The sequence below is a fragment of the Euprymna scolopes genome, chromosome 10, assembly GCF_053919585.1.
Source record: "Euprymna scolopes isolate OS-2025 chromosome 10, ASM5391958v1, whole genome shotgun sequence".
Lineage (NCBI taxonomy): Eukaryota > Metazoa > Mollusca > Cephalopoda > Sepiida > Sepiolidae > Euprymna > Euprymna scolopes.
The window spans coordinates 120,170,943-120,189,586 of NC_136491.1; the positions used below are offsets into that span (position 1 = coordinate 120,170,943).

Sequence of the window (18,644 nt, forward strand, 5' to 3'; positions counted from 1 at the left end):
CCAGCTTTCAAGAATTTTGGCAAAAGAACTGACCCAGTAAATTACTGCTCCATTAGCCTCCTCCCACTTTTTGCCAAAATATTTGAGTCCATAATTAACCAATAATTACAGATGGTAAACTTCTGACCGACCAACAATATGGATTTAAGCAAGCTCGTTCCACAGCAGATATCCTAACTGTAATCTCCGAGCGTATATACCATTCACTTGACAAAGCAGGGGAGAGTAGAGCAGTAGCTCTAGATATATCTAAGGCTTTTGACAGGGTATGGCATGAAAGTCTTCTCATGAAAATCAGATCATACGGTATCACTGGAAGAATACTTAACATAATTAAATCCTTCTTAAATAAGAGAAAAATCCAGGTTGTCCTCGATGGTCGTACATCTAAACAATATGATATCAATGCGAGAGTGCCTCAGGGGTCTATCCTTGGACCTCTATTATTCCTAATATTCATAAATGACCTCCCTGATAAAATTGTCTGTGAGATGGGTATATATGCTGATGACACCACGCTCTATAACAGACACGACAGGAAAACAAATGAACACATATCTAAAGAAATGGCACTAGATAACCTCCAATCTGTAGTGGAATGGGGACAAAAATGGATGCTCATATTCAATGCTGCCAAGACTTAACTTGATTCCTTCAACAACTACAAGAAACCTTCTCTACCATCAATAGCAATGGCCAAAGACTCTTATCTGAAAGTACATCTTTTAAACTCCTTGGCCTAACATTCACAGGAAACATGAGTTGGAACAATTACATTGAGAGCATTGCCAGGACAGTTGCGAAAAAGGTAGGTTCTTTCTTTCTTCAGCTACTAACACCCAAAAGTATCCTGTACCTCTATAAGGCCACCATTCGCCCATGTATGGAGTATTGTTGTCATATTTGGGCCAGTGCATCTGCTACTAGTCTCTCACTCTTAGACAAGGTTCAAAAGAGAGTCGCCAACCTGATAGGTCCTGAACTGTCATCCAAGCTTCAGCCTCTGTCCCCTTGACGAACTGTAGCATCCCTCTGCCTGTTCTACAAGTACTTTAACGGTAAATGCTCTGATGAACTGCAAGCACTTGTACCCCCTCTACGTAAATACTCCCGACAAACCCGACAAGTAGTAACATTCGACCCTTTCACAGTAGAGATCCCTAGATGTAAGAGAGCCTTCTACTCCAGTAGTTTCTTCCCAGAACTGCTAGACTTTGGAATTCCCTTCTGGATTCCTGCTTCCCCAACTGTACTGACATGCAGAAGTTCAAGTGTAACGTGAACCAACGTCTACTGCCCAACTCCCCACATAGTACCCCTGTAGCTTATGCCCCTAATAGTAGCCCCCTACATCAAAGTGGCAATGTGCCTTGTTTGGGGTGAAAATGTAATGAAAAAAAATAAAAAATAAAAAAATCGACATTACTTTTTGAACCAATTGTGCGATCCAAGGGAGAGAACTCGTGTGAAGCTTTCCGGTTTAGAGCAACAAAATGGCGACGGGCTTGAGAAACGTGCTTTACTTGAAACGGATTTCTTCTCGTTTACTTAATAGTGAGTAGTTTTTGTGTTGTTTTTATATATAAAAAGATCGTTAAGTTTATGTGAAGTATTTAGGTTTCGTTAATGCTTGGATTGTTTTAAACTGGTGAAATGTTTCACTTATAAACTTCAAAAACAGACATTTTGTTTTGGGTGTTTGAATGAATCGTGTGAAGGTCATAACGAAATTCTGATTTAATTTCGTTCAATTAAAAACAAAGTCAGTATTTCTTTATATTTTTAAGCAAGAAATGAAAGCGGTTCTTTAGTACAATAGTGGCGCGTTAAAATATTCTTTTTTACCGATTTTTTTTTTTTAAATATTCAATGAGAAACCATTTCGAATCGAGAAAGCTGAAAAAAAAGAAAAAAAACACGCTTGAAATGGTGGTGCTGAAGCAATAACAAATGTTGGTGCTAGTGCACTTACTGATCCGCGCTGTTTTTAAATCGTATTTCCAAGTTTAATCAAAGTTTTATGCTATTTTTTTTTTATTCAATTGTAAGGTAAAAGTATAGAATAGGTACAAAACACCCTCCCCTCTCCCTATTAAGAATGGCTTTCTAAATAATTACGTTATTTCAGCACGGATCAATTTTGCACTAGTGCCCAAATAATTTAGAACCCCATTCTTCCCGTAGAGTCTGGGACTTTGTTAACTATTCCGTACTTTTCAGCTAACAATTTAATAAACAACCAGATATCGTAAATGGTGAAAATGTCGATGTGTACCAATTAAACACTCACCTTTCAAAAATTGATTTTTACAGGTGTTCGAGTCTGTTTTAAACGAATATCACATTTATAAAATTGTCGCCGACAAGTAGTTTTTCTGATATTAAGATCTTGGGTTTGTATTACTGTACACATAGATTCGAAAAAGTTGTCAAAAAACAAATATATAACAAATAAATGTTATCAAAGGCAAGATAAGTTACTTTTCTGCCAAACTGGATATATTTTTCGTGTTTTTATTCAATGTAACATGTTTATTCAGCTCGAAACCCATACAGTGTTTACCGATGTATTGGAAAATTCAAGATGGCGTCTGACTCCCTCTTTAACACGGTAAGTTTGAGAAAAGGTGTTATAAATAAAAAAAAATGGATAAAATACTGTTAAAAACTCGCTCAATATATGTTACCGTGGCAGTGGCATATATTCGGCGGGTTTTTAATAATATTTTTTCTAGTTTTTTATTTATAACACCTTTTCCCAAACTTACCGTGTTAAAGAGGGAGTCAGACTCCATCTTGAATTTTCCATTACATCGGTAAACACTGTATGGTTTTCGAGCTGAATAAACATGTTACATTGAATAAAAACACGAAAAATATATCCAGTTACATAGAAAAGTAACGTATCTTGCCATTGATAACATTCATTTGTTATATATTTGTTTTTTGACAACTTTTTCGAATCAATAAAATATAAAAAATTGCTGAATTTAATGAAAAGTAAGTAACATGTTTTAGGGTTAAACTCATAAAATTATAGTTTGCTTGAAGCTTTGTTTAATGTGTACATTAAGGATTGACAAACCATTGTGAAGATTGGACCGCATGTTTCCGTGAAGTCAGATTTGTGTGTACTATACGAACTATGGAAACGCAGAAACGACTTAATGATTTTTTAAAACCTTTGTTTATCTTCTTCAAACTTCAATTAATAATTAATCTTTGTTATAATTTTGTTAGGTTTTAAGATTTACACAGTTTAATGATTAAAAATATTATAAACATTTGTATATTAAATATGAAATACAGTTTTACTGAATGTTCTTTTGGTTACCTACGGGCTTCCATATTTTGTTCGGTAAAAAGAGACAAACAAAATATTGGGGGGGGGAGGCTACAAAATGCTTAATATTGTGCAATAATATTTTCAAATTGGTTTTAATCTGGCGATAAAATAGCTGACAAGAGTCATGTTTATATTAAAACTTAATTTAAAAAAAAAAATTTAAACAATTAAAAATCTATGTTGTAACGGAACATTTTGAAATAATGGAATTTTAATCGTTTTAATCTTTTAAAAATTAATTAATGTTTACGAAGTTTCTTTTTCTTGGCAATTCAACTGATTATAGTATATATTAATTCGAAAAAACGCTATTTAAAAAAAAAACAATATTAAGTTTATCAATTTTTTAATTGCAACTTCAAGGTAAATTTTTGTTCAATATGTGTATTTAAATTTAAAAAAATATATATTTTTTACTTATTTGAACTCTTATGTTTCATAATAAATAGAAATTTCGATAGATTTAAATGTATTTTGTTCGAATTTCGAAAAAATAAATATAGGAGGGGGGGGAACACGCACTAAAAAAATATTTCCCCTCATATATTTTATGAAAACTGCATTTTATATGTAATTTCATTCTAAAATGGATAAGTATGGAAAATTTCACGAAAATCTGACCATTAGTTGATTTTTGCTAGATTTATTAAACACGGGTATGTTTTCACGTTCGGAATGTCTACTACATGGGAACGTTATTTTAAAGCGCCAAATATGTAAACACGATTTTCGTCTCGCAATTTCATTATTTTCGTTCGATGAAAAAAATTTTTTTTAATTATTACTGGTTTATTTTGCCCTTCTTCTTTTAAATGGTACAAAAGTTATATTAGTATTAATTTATAATAAAGTTACATCGTTTTACATATAGGTCGGGGTAATTCTGTGGTGACTTTTGGCAGTCCCTAGTGTACATAATTTATTAATATCAGAGGGGTATTCAATATTATTTAGTTTTTTTTTTGTTTTTTTTTATTAATATTTAACCTTAATTATTTATTGTTGTGTTATTAACTAGCCTTTATTCATTTATTTAAATTTATTTAATTATTTATCTGAAACAGATAAATTAATTTCCAATATCTGTGAACTCGCATCATCTATAATATAAATCTCACATGTCTGTTCAAATGTATGTATGTATGTATGTTTGTATGTATGCTTAAAACTTTTCACAGAGGTGATGGATTTGCGCGACATTGGTATTGTTTTGAAGCTCGACATTTCGGATAACAAATATCAAAAAATTGGCTAAAAACATTAGTTCCTTCACCCTCAACTCGGCACTTTTCTACAAAGAGGGGTCGCTTTTTTCACCAATATTTTCGAAAGTCATCTACTAGCAGTGTCAGAAGTCGCTATTAAAAATGCATGATAAAAACTTGAATAATTAGACTTACTATCTTTTGAAGCTTATAACTACTTGAGAAATGTAATCTAAACCCTAATTTTTTTTCAATAAAAGGAGCAAAGACCAAATTTTAAAATAACAGGTTTAATAGCAAAATATACAATGTTTTTTTCAATCGGTTTTCTTTAAAAAAGATTTCAAGAAAATCAATGAATTTTAACTTCGAATATAATAAATATATATAAATTCCAACAAATCACTTACCTATAAAAAATACTAATCAATGGGTACTTTCATTCTTCATTGTTAAGAATTTATCCATATTTATATTTCATGTTCCATGTACTTTTTAAATAAAATAATTTTTAAGCAAGTATTCAAAAATACAGCGACTTTAAATTGTCATATCAGATGGTCACAGTCTCCCTTTCTTCCAGTTGAGAACTATGGTTGCCTAAAAGCACCATAATTAATCTCCCCTTTCTATTTCTGACATGTGTTTGCTGTCAACAAAAGTTAGTCAATATGTGTCACCGTACTTGAAAAATGATCACATTCACTCATAAGTAAGTTTACTTTTATAAACAAACCCCTCAACAAATTTCCATTTTTTTTTTTTTTTTTTTTTATTCTCTTAAAGAAATACATTTTTTTTTTTTTTACAAAGGCATCACCACATTATCAAGGCCCAGAGGCCACTCAAGGATAAGGGTTAAAGAGTGCACAGTAGAAATTGGTCAATATAGTAATCATTAGTAATGAAAATTTGGCAAATTTAATAACTTATATGGAACGGCACTTTAGACTTGAACACATCCATATTGTAGTCAGCCGGAAAGCAGGAAAACGGAAGACAATTCCACAGGCGTGCAGTTCTAAGAAAGAAGCTTTGTTCATGGAATCTACGTTTAGGTTTAGGCACAGATAAAGAGTGGGGGAAATTATTGATAGTGTTTACAGCTAGACGAGTGTTTCTTGTGAAAGCATGAGTTTTTAATTTAAAATATTTTATTTCTTCTTTATGGAATGAATTTCTTTTTTTAAATATCTAAAATAAAACAAAATTGAATGAAATAGAAAAAATTATAGTAAGTGCTTAATATTTACTAGACAATATTTTCAAAATATGAGGTTCCACTTAAAAAAAATCAACCTGTTTTAAAAAAAAAAAAAGGTTTTAAACTTTTGACTTTACAGGTAAATTTGCACAAGACTATTTTTTTTTTTTTTTGTTTTAAATTAGATTATTTTATTTATTGATCTTTTATCTTCAATTTGTGATATATAAATCTGAGGTGAGAAAATTATGTTCATTTTTATAGACATTTCCAAATGGGGTGGGGGTGAATTTAAAAAAAAAAACATCTAGAATATTATATTCGGTTTATTGGAAAGAGCATAAAATATCTTAAAAATTGAACTAATAGAAAAATTTGGATAGATTTTTAAATTGAAAAAATTGAAACTCGTAAAATTCAATTCATTTCATTACGTAGAAAAAATGGCTGCATGAGCGCGCACAGGCACTTTGTAAACACTGGTTTTTAAAAAATAAAAAATATTTTTATTATTTTTCAAAAGACTTCAATAGTTTATTTTGGAAGTATATTCCATAAAGAAATTAAACAAACCACTTTAAAAAGAGAAATTACGATTTTTGTATATTTTATTTGCAGTTTTGTGTTAAGTGTGTCAAAAATTCCTTCAAAATTCTGACACACCTAGTCATCCACTCTTTTCGATTCACTAGCCATTTCCGGTTTGGTGATGGATGCAACAGCAAAGACGTCACATTTTTTTTCACGTTATTTTCCTCCTTCATGGTACAGATTCGAGTCTGCCTGCCTACTACCACTTTTTATTTTTATTTTTTTGCTCAGCACACACCTCTAAACACCCGGACAACGCCGGGCAGCCAGGCTAGTCTATAATATAAATCTCACATGTCTGTTTAAATGTATGTTTGTATGTCTGCCTAAAACTTTCAACAGAGGCGACGGATTTTCACAAGATCGATATCATTTTGAAGCTCAACCCTTTGGATGACAAATATCGAAAAATTAGCTAAAAATATTAATTCCTTTATCCTCAACTGGGCACTTTTTTACAGGGAATGGGTCGCTTTTTTCGCCAATAGTTTCAAAAGTCATCCCCTCTTTTCGATTGACTAGCCTTAATTTAAACCTTCGCCACTTTTTTTATCACATTCTTTTCCTCCTTCGTGGTACAGGCTTGAGCCTGCCTACTACCACTTTTTTTTTTTTTTGCTCAACACACACCTCCAAACACCCGGGCACCCAGGCTAGTCTGCAATAAAACCCACCATGTACATCTGAAAGTCAGACGAAGGGTGTGAGAAATTTAATCTCATATAATTTAGAATTTGGCAGAAAGAAATTGACACAACTAATGAAAGGCAAACTTACCTGGTATGACAAAAACCAGTCGTCTTTCTGGGTTGCAAAATCATTGCGTCATTTTGCATCTCAGCTAGGTCTGGTAGATGATGCTTTGTAAGAAGCATTAGTTAATTCTCTATTGAATAGAGTTTGAATGTTCTTGGCAAATGGATCCATTTAATTATGATTCCAATAGAAAGTAGGTGGTTGGTTCCACCGAACAGTTAATTTCAATATGAACATACATTTTCAGCTGAGTTAAAGGAGACGATCTTACGTCAAGGAAAGAAACCTAATTAGTTACATAAAATAGTCTCACTAAGGAGAGAAGAGAGAGCTCCTACTGTCCTTAAATTAAAGAGTCCATGAATGTAAGAAGGAAATATGTAAAACCCCCATCCATCCTGTAAAAAATGTATACACAAACTAAAGTTTTTGGTTTGAATATCCCATGTGCGGGGGATTCAAATTTAAATCAACCAATCAAAAGGCTACAATAAAACATCAAATTCTTATCAACCAATGAAAGTTTGCATTTCAAGTCCTGCAATTTCTGATAAGGGTAGACATCTCAAAATATAGACATCTCACAAACACACCACCTGACTGCCTGACACAAGTAAGAACATCCTACATGTAAAATATTGTATAAAAATACACGTGTGTGTGTATATTATATACATATGCACGTGAATTGGATCAATAAAAGTGAAACTGCATAGCTGGTTCCACCATTATATCTTAAGTTGTGTCAGCTTAAGTCTATCTGTCACGCCTTTACATTGTTCTGCCTTCTATAAACTTAAATTTCTTCTTATATACATAAAATTATCTTTATATATAAAAAAAATTATATATATATATAAACTAAACAAGTGAAGCATGTATGGTCCCCCATGAGTGCACAGTGAATGAGGCATAAAAAAGAAATGACTAAGTTCAGCATTCGCCCCTCCCCCGCCCCCGCTTAACCCAAAAGTCCCCAGGGAATATCAAATCCTGGTGAAAATGAATAAACGGTGCAGTTTTAGGCCTTAATATATGTAAATTGGAGTTCTGCACCATGCAAAAAAAGTCCATTATTTGCCCCCTCACCATTTAGCCCAAAAAGTCCCCAAGGCCTTAACATATTTAAATTTGAGCTCAGCACCATGCAAAACTGCTAAATAGGCATACACAGAAAATTTTGACAAATATTGTAAAATAGTCTCAAAAATGGAGTGTTTTTATTAGCAACAGCTCCTGAGGCACACCCAAGAGTTATCGCAAAGTATAGACAAACAAAATTATATAGAAATCAGCAGTTAGAAACAACTTTTCAGAAAGTTTTATAAAATCCAAGGCATCAATTTTTTTTTTTTAATAAGCACAAAAGTGTCAATTTTAGCCATTTCAACCTGAAAGGCACCTCGGGGGGGGGGGGGGGGGGGGGGGGGCAACCGGAGTTTTCCTGGAAAATCTGTTCTGTTACATTTTTACTCATATCATGTCTCCATAGCTTGTGCAAAATTCGAAAAAAATTTCATGGCCTAGTTATCGAGAAAAGTGCGGACGGACAAACAGACAATTTACGGGTCCACCCTCCTTTTGTTGGGGGACCAGAAACCAAGTTGTTGCTTTTATTTAAAACAAATTAAAATCTATTATTCTTGAGTAACTTTTTTCAAGAAAGATGAAAGCATGAATTTTATATGTAAAGCAGAATAATATAAAACTTTTTGTACTTATTTTTAATAGAATTTTAAATTTTCAAAAAAAAAAAATTTAATTCACTGCCATTTTGTATCGAAATATTTTTTAAACAGGGTTTTGAATCAGTTAATTATTCTTTTTTCTGTCTAAATAAGGTTTAGGATGATTTGCTATAAGAATATACAATAATATTATAACATAAATACCTGAATTTCAAATAATTCCATCTTTTATCTCAATATGTACCTTTCGCATGGCAAAATGAATAAAATCCAAAAATTAATGATAGTTTGAAAGAAACCATAGTAGCTTTTAATGACTTGAAGTTCATTTAGTCTTGTAAATTTCCATGTATTTTTATCGTTTGTTTTGATGATTAAGTGAAGAATCAACTTTTTATGGGTTTAATTTTTTTTTCATAAGCAATACATATATATATTTGTTGCCTGCATAACACCTGAAGTTAAGCAATGATGCCCAGTACCAGACGGATCACCATTTTGGGAATGCTAGGCACCGTATGTGTTGGAGACAACTCTTGCATCTAGTATCACGCTTGGTTGTCTTGACCCAGTCTTGCCATCAGGACTGAGTATTTCTGGATGAGAGAGTGAGGTAGATGCAAGTTCCCCACACTTTAAACTGTCAAGCACAAGTCACAGCATCATCAGATAATTGACAAACCAGTGATATTCCTATTTATTTTCCTCCCCAGGAGAGCAGAGTTAGAAGATCGGTTTTTAATGTGGAGAAAATCAGGCTCCCTAAAAAAATGGGGCACTCTGGATAAGAACGAAAATAAAAATTGCCCCAGTCTAGAAAGATTTCTCCTTCATTGACCGAGGAAATGATAGGTTAAGTGTAGCATCAGAACAGATAGTACACTCTGATCTTAGCCCCAAAATCAGTGGTTTTTGTGGTCTTCATCGACAATGATGGATGACATACCCCCCCCCCCCCTTCTTCATTTCATTTGTGGTCACTCCTCCCTTAAAATATTCTTTAATGTAACCAAACAGGCAAATACCCTTTTTTTAATAATTGAATTAAATTATAATTGAATGTATTTTTAATTTCATGATTACAATCATTTTCCCTTTTTGTAACCTGTTAACAATATACTTGTTCCATAAACCACATAAAATTGGTTTTTCCTCAATTTTTTATCACATAATTTGTGAAAAAGACTTTCATTAGAATTTGACATAATTTTGGAAAAGGGGGCGGTAACAACTGTTTGTAATATAAACAACTGTTTGTAGGCTTTATGGTCTACCATAGCTGAGGTAATATCACGTAACGGCAAATTCATGAAAAAAATTATCGTATTTTTAGCAAAATGTGCAATTACTTATCGATTCTTCACAGCATTTCTTGATATATTAACAATATTGGACTCACAAAAAGAAAATTATTAATTTATTTTTCAAAGATTTAAAAGTAGTGTTTTTCGTAAATGAAAATATATTTTTATATATAATTTATTTTTTTTTGCTAATCTGAAAAATAATTATCAACATATTCAACGAATTTCACACTTCAAAACACAAAAGATGAAAAATTAAGCACATTCAAAATTCGAATGACACAGTTTTTTTTTTTTAAATCTTATTAATCCTTCGTGGCATGTTGTCATTTAGAAAAAACAAGTCCATTCGGTGTTCTCAACAGCGATTTACAAATGTCCAGGTTAGGAGATACGCATAGTCGCGCGCAAGGGTTATATTAGCATATGTTCTCTCCATGAAAAGCGTTGTTAAATTAAAATTAAAAATGTAAGTTTAGAATATCGAATGAAATTTTTTTGTTTTTTGTCTAAGTGACAACATGCCATGAGGGATTAATAAGATTTAAAAAAAAAAAAACAACTGTCTATCCTGATGTTGACGAGATTATGTCCGAAAGTACTTTGTTTGTTTCTTTTTTTTTAAATCTGCGTTGAATTCGGCTTACTAAACTTAAATTTTAAATTTTCATTTAACAATGCTTTTCACATCACTGGTTAATAATTATAACAATAATTAGCAGGTTGACTGGCATTGCTTGGTCATAAAATACATTTAAATATAATATTTTGATAAATGCAGATTTCGTATTTATTATTATATTATATTGGATCCAATATATAATAATGATTTTAAAAAGTTTAAAAAAAAAAAAAAAAATGACTCATGTGCCACCACCGAGAATCGAAACCAAAACTTTTAGCTTACGATTTACTTTTTCCTTTGTCATTAATGCCTGAGCTATGAAGACATGTTTGCTGCAAAGCTAAAAATGAAAATATGAACCAATAGCTATTACATTAAACATGCATATTCGTAATGCCGTTGTTCAACCTTCACCTGGTAAATTTCATTTCTTTAATTTTCACACTTTTGCACCGATTTTCCCCCAGCTAAAATGCAAAGATAAAGTTTTGCATGTGTTTGAATACCCTATAGACCAAAAACGGACAGAAGAATTTGGTAGGAAAAATGTTTTTGAAAATTATATATACGCATACATAAATATATATATATATATATATATATATATATATATATATATATAGAAAGAGGTTTGTGTTTACTAACCTTTTTATGCAAATATTATGCAAGTGTAAAATCATAAATCAAATATTATGCAAGTATAAAATCAAATATTTGCATGAATATAATTACACGCAATAGTTAACTAAAGATGTTCATCCCATAAGAAAACAAAAAAAAATAATAGGGAATTAATTAAAATGAATGTTTAAAAGAATATGTGAATTAGATAGATCTTTTGCAGATGAATGTAATTCCATGGCCCATATATAACAGAGTTGTATTTCCTTTTTAAATAAATAGAAAAAAAATATTTTTAATATGAATATCAATACACACAAAAGAAAAACGAAGTTATAGGAGTATAGATTTAATAACAAAAATAAATGTCAACCTTTCAAAATGATGTAAGAACCTCTGTGAATCTACTTTTCTGCGATCGTACTACTTTGGTTCTGTACATAAACACATCTCTACTGAGTAGTGATACATATTTTTTTTTCTGCCTTCTGAAGATGTGGTACACCTTGAAAATTCAGAGAACATAACCATACGATACCAGATTACATTGGTAAATTATTGAAATATTTAAATGTTATTTATTCTTTTTACTTTGCTCTTACCTAACAGTTTTTCTATCAAACTGCATCGCCACATAACTCCTTACACATTGTGCACAATGCTTTAAGAAAACTACAACATCCTCAAGTGTTATTTGCACAATGTTTCTGTCAATATAACTGCTGACCTTCTTCAGGTGTATGCCACCATATTTGGTAAAGGAAAGGGAGGGGGGGGGATAACTCTGCACTTCCGAAGTTTTGTGTTTAGTTGAAAGTAAATTTGTAAAAATTATAAAATCGCTAAAAATATCAAGCAAAACACTGGGGATATTATTTCTGAATTATTTCTAACAGAAAAAAGGGGCTTAAAGTTGAATTAGACAATTAACCAATGGCAAGTTCATAAAACCCTAAAATTTACAAAACTAAAGTTGCTGATGAAACACAAGATGCCTTAAATAAGTTGCCAGACTTTTTTTCGTGTGGTCACTTTTCTTGATAGAACACACATGAAACCCGAGTCCCCTTCAAAGTAATCTTCTTCGGTTGCAATACACTTGTACCATTCCAACAACTTCTATAAGGTCCCGTGGAAGTCCTCATGTGGATGCATGTCAATAACCCTTATCACAGTCACTTTTATCTCTTCAATTATCTCATAACGAAAGCCTCTAAGGTTTTGCTTAAGCTTAAGATAAAACCAAAAATTACAGGGAGCAAGATCTGGATTATAAGGAGGTTGAGGAACTGTCTTGATGTCCATCTTGGTCAAATCGTCTGTGATAAGAATGGGGCACCCTTGGGAGAGACTTTGCGTAAATCTTCACATCTTCAGTTCATCGCAAATAATTGTGTGTACAGTTCTCACACTGACATCAAAATGCAATTATTGTCTCTATAGGCACATGATGGTCCTTATCCATGAAATTCTTTATTTGGCCAATCAACTCTGGTGTTCTGACTTCCTTAATCCTCCAACACTTCTAATCATCACTCACAGACTCCCTGCCTTCCTTGAATCTCTTATGCCATTCAAAAACTGATGCTTGATTCATGCAAGATAGTTCAAAAGCAGTCTGAAGCATTCCATATGTTACTGTGGCATTTTTTCTAAATTTAAAACAGAATTTTATTGCATATCGTTCTTCTAAAGTGTCCTCACGTCGGATTGCATTTTTGAAATTCACCAGCTGTGACAATCAGGCTTTAGTAGGGTGTATTCTAATTCTTGTAAAATCGGCACAGGGATGTAATATTGCAGTGATGGAACAGGGATTGGAGCTTGGCTGATAGTGCGGGACTTATTAGATTTGAGACTTTTTTTTTGTTTTAGGACCCAGTCTAAGACGTAGATACTAGTGGTAGATGCATCAGCCCAGGTGTGGCAACAATACTTCATGCATGGGCGAATTGTGACTTTGTAGAGATACCATGAAAAAAAATTGTTTACAGTTGTTTTACCATTAAAAAATGCATTGTTTACAATTGTTTTACCATTAAAAAATGCATTGTTTACAATTGTTTTACCATTAAAAAATGCATTGTTTACAATTGTTTTACCATTAAAAAATGCATTGTTTACAATTGTTTTACCATTAAAAAATGTATTGTTTAAAGTTGTTTTACCATTAAAAAAGGCATTGTTTACAGTTGTTTTATCATTAAAAATGCATTGTTTACAGTTGTTTTACCATGAAAAAAAATTGTTTACAGTTGTTTTACCATTAAAAATGCATTGTTTACAGTTGTTTTACCATGAAAAAAAATTGTTTAGTTGTTTTATCATTAAAAATGCATTGTTTACAATTGTTTTACCATGAAAAAAAAATTGTTTAGTTGTTTTACCATTAAAAAATGCATTGTTTACAATTGTTTTACCATTAAAAAATGCATTGTTTACAATTGTTTTACCATTAAAAAATGCATTGTTTACAATTGTTTTACCATTAAAAAATGCATTGTTTACAATTGTTTTACCATTAAAAAATGTATTGTTTAAAGTTGTTTTACCATTAAAAAAGGCATTGTTTACAGTTGTTTTATCATTAAAAATGCATTGTTTACAGTTGTTTTACTATAAAAAAAAATTCATTGTTTACAGCTTAATGTTTTAATTATCTTTTAAGAATATTGATTGATTGTAGGTTGGGCCACACATTTGTGCTTTTCTTTTAAGCAAGAGTGATTTTCTTTTTTCTTTAAATTAGTTCTTTGTTTTGCTTAAGAACGGATGATTTTTATATTTTAAATATAACTTGTTTACTTTTTAGGTCGTATACCCAATTCAGTTTCACATGGCCAGTTTTTATATCACCCGCATCGGACGTTGTCCAGCCCAAATGTGATTCCTTCATCTCTAAAAGAAGACCGTGCAGGTGAGACAACAATTTCATCAAATTCATTCCATTTCGTCTGCACAAGAATCAATGTCGCTGCATTATAATCACTCTGATAGTGCCTTACCATTTTCATCATCATAGTTAACATGTTTTGCATGATGATGTGTGTTGGACAGAAAAATTGATTTCCAAACAAACTCATCTTTGGGCAAGTTTTTATTTATCCCTCTTTCTCTCAAATTCATTTTTATCATTTCCTTCAATGTTTTCCTCCAACTGATCTTGCTACCTCGACTGTTCTACATCTTTTAACCCAAGAGCTTTAATCCGTTCTATGTGACCAAACCAATGAAATCTCCTGTTCTGCACACATCTTCCTATATTGTCCGGATATGATATTCCTGTAAGGTTATCAAATCTATGTTTGTTTTAAGTCACATGACACATCCATTGTATCATTCTTATATCATTTCTCTCCATGCAATGCATGTCTTCAACCCTCAATGGCCAAGTTTCACTTACATACATCGTTACACTGCATACACATGCCTAATACTCTTCCCTTGGTCGACAGTGGTACAATGATAGAACTTCCCTGAACTTATTCCATTCATTTTTAACTTTTGATATCACACCAGCACCACCTCCACCCTGTGCGCCATGATATCATTTGATGACCTCAATAGGTTTGCCATTCAAATATACTTTCTTCTAATCTGAGTTCTCATATGTTTGCACTGTTTTAGACTTCTTGCACACAAACTTGTACAGATGCTCAGTAAACACCTTTTTTTTTCTTTTCAAATATGTTATTCTTCATGCTGCAGTTTCAGTGCTTGTCCAGAATTATCCCTATATTAAAAACAAAAATAAAGAAAAATCTGTATGATGTGCATCCTATTCCAAAAATCATATAAATTGATCAAGTAGTTTTATTTTTAAAAAAGAAAATCAAATTTTATGAGTATCTGAGGAGTGACTGTTTCATCCACTATTTTGAAAGAAATCTCAAAAAACACTGGAGATAATTCAAAAATAATTCATACTTACTAGATTTGTTGTAATGCTTACAAATTCCCATTAATCACTTAAAAATGATTTTTTATGAAAATAAAACTTGTTGATCAATTTATGTGATTTTTGGAATATATTTTGTTTTTTCATTTTTTTATAGAGCTGATTCTGGACAAAAAAAAAACAGTTTCTTCCTCACCTTATATATGTTCTTTCATTGGTAATCGCTTATTGTCTATTGCCGTTGACAAAATTCAACTGGATTATGTAATCATCAGAATTGTTTAATGCATCACTCCCAACATCCTGGCACTTTAAATCCTTTGTCCACAAAAATTATTTATTGGCTGAAACCACCGTCAGCCGTTAATTCATGTCTCAAGATCTGAACAGTTGTGTGGAAGTGGCACATCAATCCTTTTTGTAGTTATCGATGAAGGTTTTCAGTCTTATTTTTTTACTTTTTACATATTTCAAGCAGATGGTATAAATTTTAAAAAGCTCAACCTATTGACTTTGATGGACTTTAATCGAAGGGAGATAACTCCGTTAAGCTTGAAATTCTTTAGACTATCATTTATTTTCTTATCTACCACAATGATGGACAAACGGTGGCTAGCAGGATTTTCTGAACGGCTTGCCACATTTCAACAGAAAAATAATATCTATTAAAATTGTTTCATTTTCTTTCTTCTTAATCAAATGAATAAATTAGAAGTGTATCTTATTTTTATGTGAGTTATCTAATGCATAAAAACTAAAGACAATTTTCATTCTTTTGTGATCAATAAGTTTTTTTTCCTACAAACTACATTATAAAATGTTTCAATAGTCATATTAGGCAAATATTGATCTGTGTTAAAAAAAATAATATTGAAAAATTTTATTTGTCATATATAGAAAAAAGGGACAGAACTTTTACCCTCTCACCTTCATCTGTTCTCATGGACGGGGGGGGGGGGAGGGTGCAATCATTAAGAGGATACAATTCTTCCACATTTCTTTCCCCTCTTCCATTTTGATATCCAGATCAATATTAATCGTGTGTGTGTGTCTCTGTCTGTGTACATTTCCCTACACAATAACTCTGTCAATTTTAAGTCTACAGACTCGAAATTTGATATACAAGGTAGTGAGATTTGGGAAAATCTTTGTAATCCGTTTTCGGCCAGAAATTTGGCTGTTAAGGGGTCAAAGTTCTCCTCCGCCAATTTTGGGTCTAAACACTTGAAATTTTAGATATAGGTTCCTTGGACATGGATCTAACTTAATAACTTGATTTGAGCCCGAAACAATAAATGTTAAGGGGTCATAGTTAAAAAATAAATTTGACCTCTGCAGTATACTACTCAGACAATTTCTGGACTAAAGATTTGAAATTGTACATCAAGGGTATTCAGAGATAGGGCAAGCTTTTTAATCGGTTTGGGTAAAAAATTTGAGCTACAAATATATAAATCTATGTACGTATGTTTGCATGTCTACCTAATAATTTCGACAGAGGTGACTGATTTTCACAAGATCAGTATCGTTTTGAAGTTCAACCCTTCAGACAACAAATACCGAAAAATTGGCTAAAAACATTAATTTCTTCACCCTCAACTGGGCACTTTTCTACAGGGAGGGGTCGCTTTTTTCACTGATATTTTCGAAAGTCATCCTCTCTTTTCGATTGTCTAGCCTTAATTTAAACATAGGCCACTTCTGGTTTGGCGGTGGTCGTAACAAAGACGTCACATTTTTTTCCTCCTTCGCGGTACGGGTTCAAGCTTGCTTTCCTACTACCACTTTTTTTTGCTCAACACACACCTTCAAACACCCGAGCACCCATGCTAGCGAAATATATTTATCCAAGTTATTAATGTAGTTCCAGCTGAACAGATAGGAAGTACACATGGTACTGAATTCCTAATTCCATCAAACAAAGCATAAATTTCTTAGAGTGAAGATCTGTTTTAGATGCCTTATCTTTCTTTTTTTTAGGATCTTGAGCTATCTTGATTTGTCACCAAGTTTTCCTAATTGTTCATGAATAGTGGATTTTGACATGTTAAGCCTTTTCACTAGTTCTTGTGTTGTGTAATGTCGATTTAATGGTCATCTGTAGAGGATAGTGTAACTGAGCATTCTTCACCATTAAGGATAAAATCTTCAGCGCTAAACTTTGCAATTCACCTCCGTATATTTCTTTTTGTTGTTACAATCTTCCATTCAAAATTAATACAAATAACTTTCTTTTGTCAGTAGTTTGAAGTATGCTCTAACGGAAAATGTAATATACTATGTCTGTTAACATTTGACATAAAAACATGAACTACTAAAAAAAAAAAAAGAAAAAAGAAAAAAAAAAAATCGACACAAGCTTTCCAGACAACCTAAGAGACAGAATAAACACCAGTAGTTTACAAAATTGTTAGAATTCTTTTTAGTTATAAAGGACAATGCATTTTGATGGATTTTATTTTACATTTTATTTCACTAAAATGTGTCAGTTACAGAAGTAAAAAAAACCCACAAAAGTCAGAATTTAATTAATAAATTAGAAACTTAAGTTAGAGCTGAATCTAATTAAGAGTTTGGGCTATACTATTTTGATGTTGAGTAGGAACCTAATTATCTCATTTATTTCATTTCTAATTGTCAATTTTTTTTTTTTTTTTTGATAAGTAAATATTCTTTAAAATTTTAATTTCAGAACCAGTGGATATCGAGAAAGCCAGCTTAGCCCACCACGATTATTTCAATGTGCGAAATTTAACCTCGCTGTCGGAGCTTTTTCAAAACCGGGTTCATCTGGGTCATAAGAAGGGTGTCCGCAACCCTTATATGGTTCCTTACATTTATGGCAATCGCCTTGATATAGACATCCTCGATCTGGACCAGACACTTCCATTATTACAGGATGCTCTCAACGTTACGGCTCACATTGCATATCGTCGAGGTGTCATCCTGTTCATCAGCAGAAACAGACAGATGATGATACACATTGAGAAAACTGCCAAGGAGTGTGGTGAATATTCTAATTGCCGTTATTGGGCCGGTGGAGTCTTCACAAATCCAAAGATCATGTTTGGATCAATCACAAGACTTCCAGATCTCATCATCTTCATAAATACATTAAACAATGTATTTGAATCACATACAGCCGTGCGAGACGCCGCAAAGATGTGTATCCCTACTGTGGGAATTGTGGACACTAACGCTGACCCACGTCTTATTACCTATCCTGTCCCAGGTAATGACGACTCTCCTGCTGCCATTAAACTTTATCTGAATCTTTTCAAGAAGGCAATCTTGATGGGCAAAGACAGAAGGAAGAGAGATGAAAAAAATTTGGAATAAAAAGATTTATAATTTTTTTATCTTTTTGTTTAATATTTTGTTGTAGAAATGGGTATTATTAAATAAA

At 32.2% G+C, this 18,644-nt stretch overlaps 1 protein-coding gene across 1 annotated transcript; it reads left to right on the forward strand.

Moving 5' to 3' along the window:
- Window positions 1–1,427: 1,427 nt before the first annotated feature.
- On the forward strand, window positions 1,428–18,595 carry LOC145286254 (small ribosomal subunit protein uS2m-like). Its single transcript, XM_080135076.1, has 3 exons — window positions 1,428–1,554; window positions 14,153–14,257; window positions 17,931–18,595. The coding sequence occupies exons 1-3, from the start codon at window positions 1,494–1,496 to the stop codon at window positions 18,575–18,577; spliced, it is 813 nt and encodes a 270-aa protein (XP_079991202.1). The 5' UTR covers window positions 1,428–1,493; the 3' UTR covers window positions 18,578–18,595.
- Window positions 18,596–18,644: the final 49 nt, after the last annotated feature.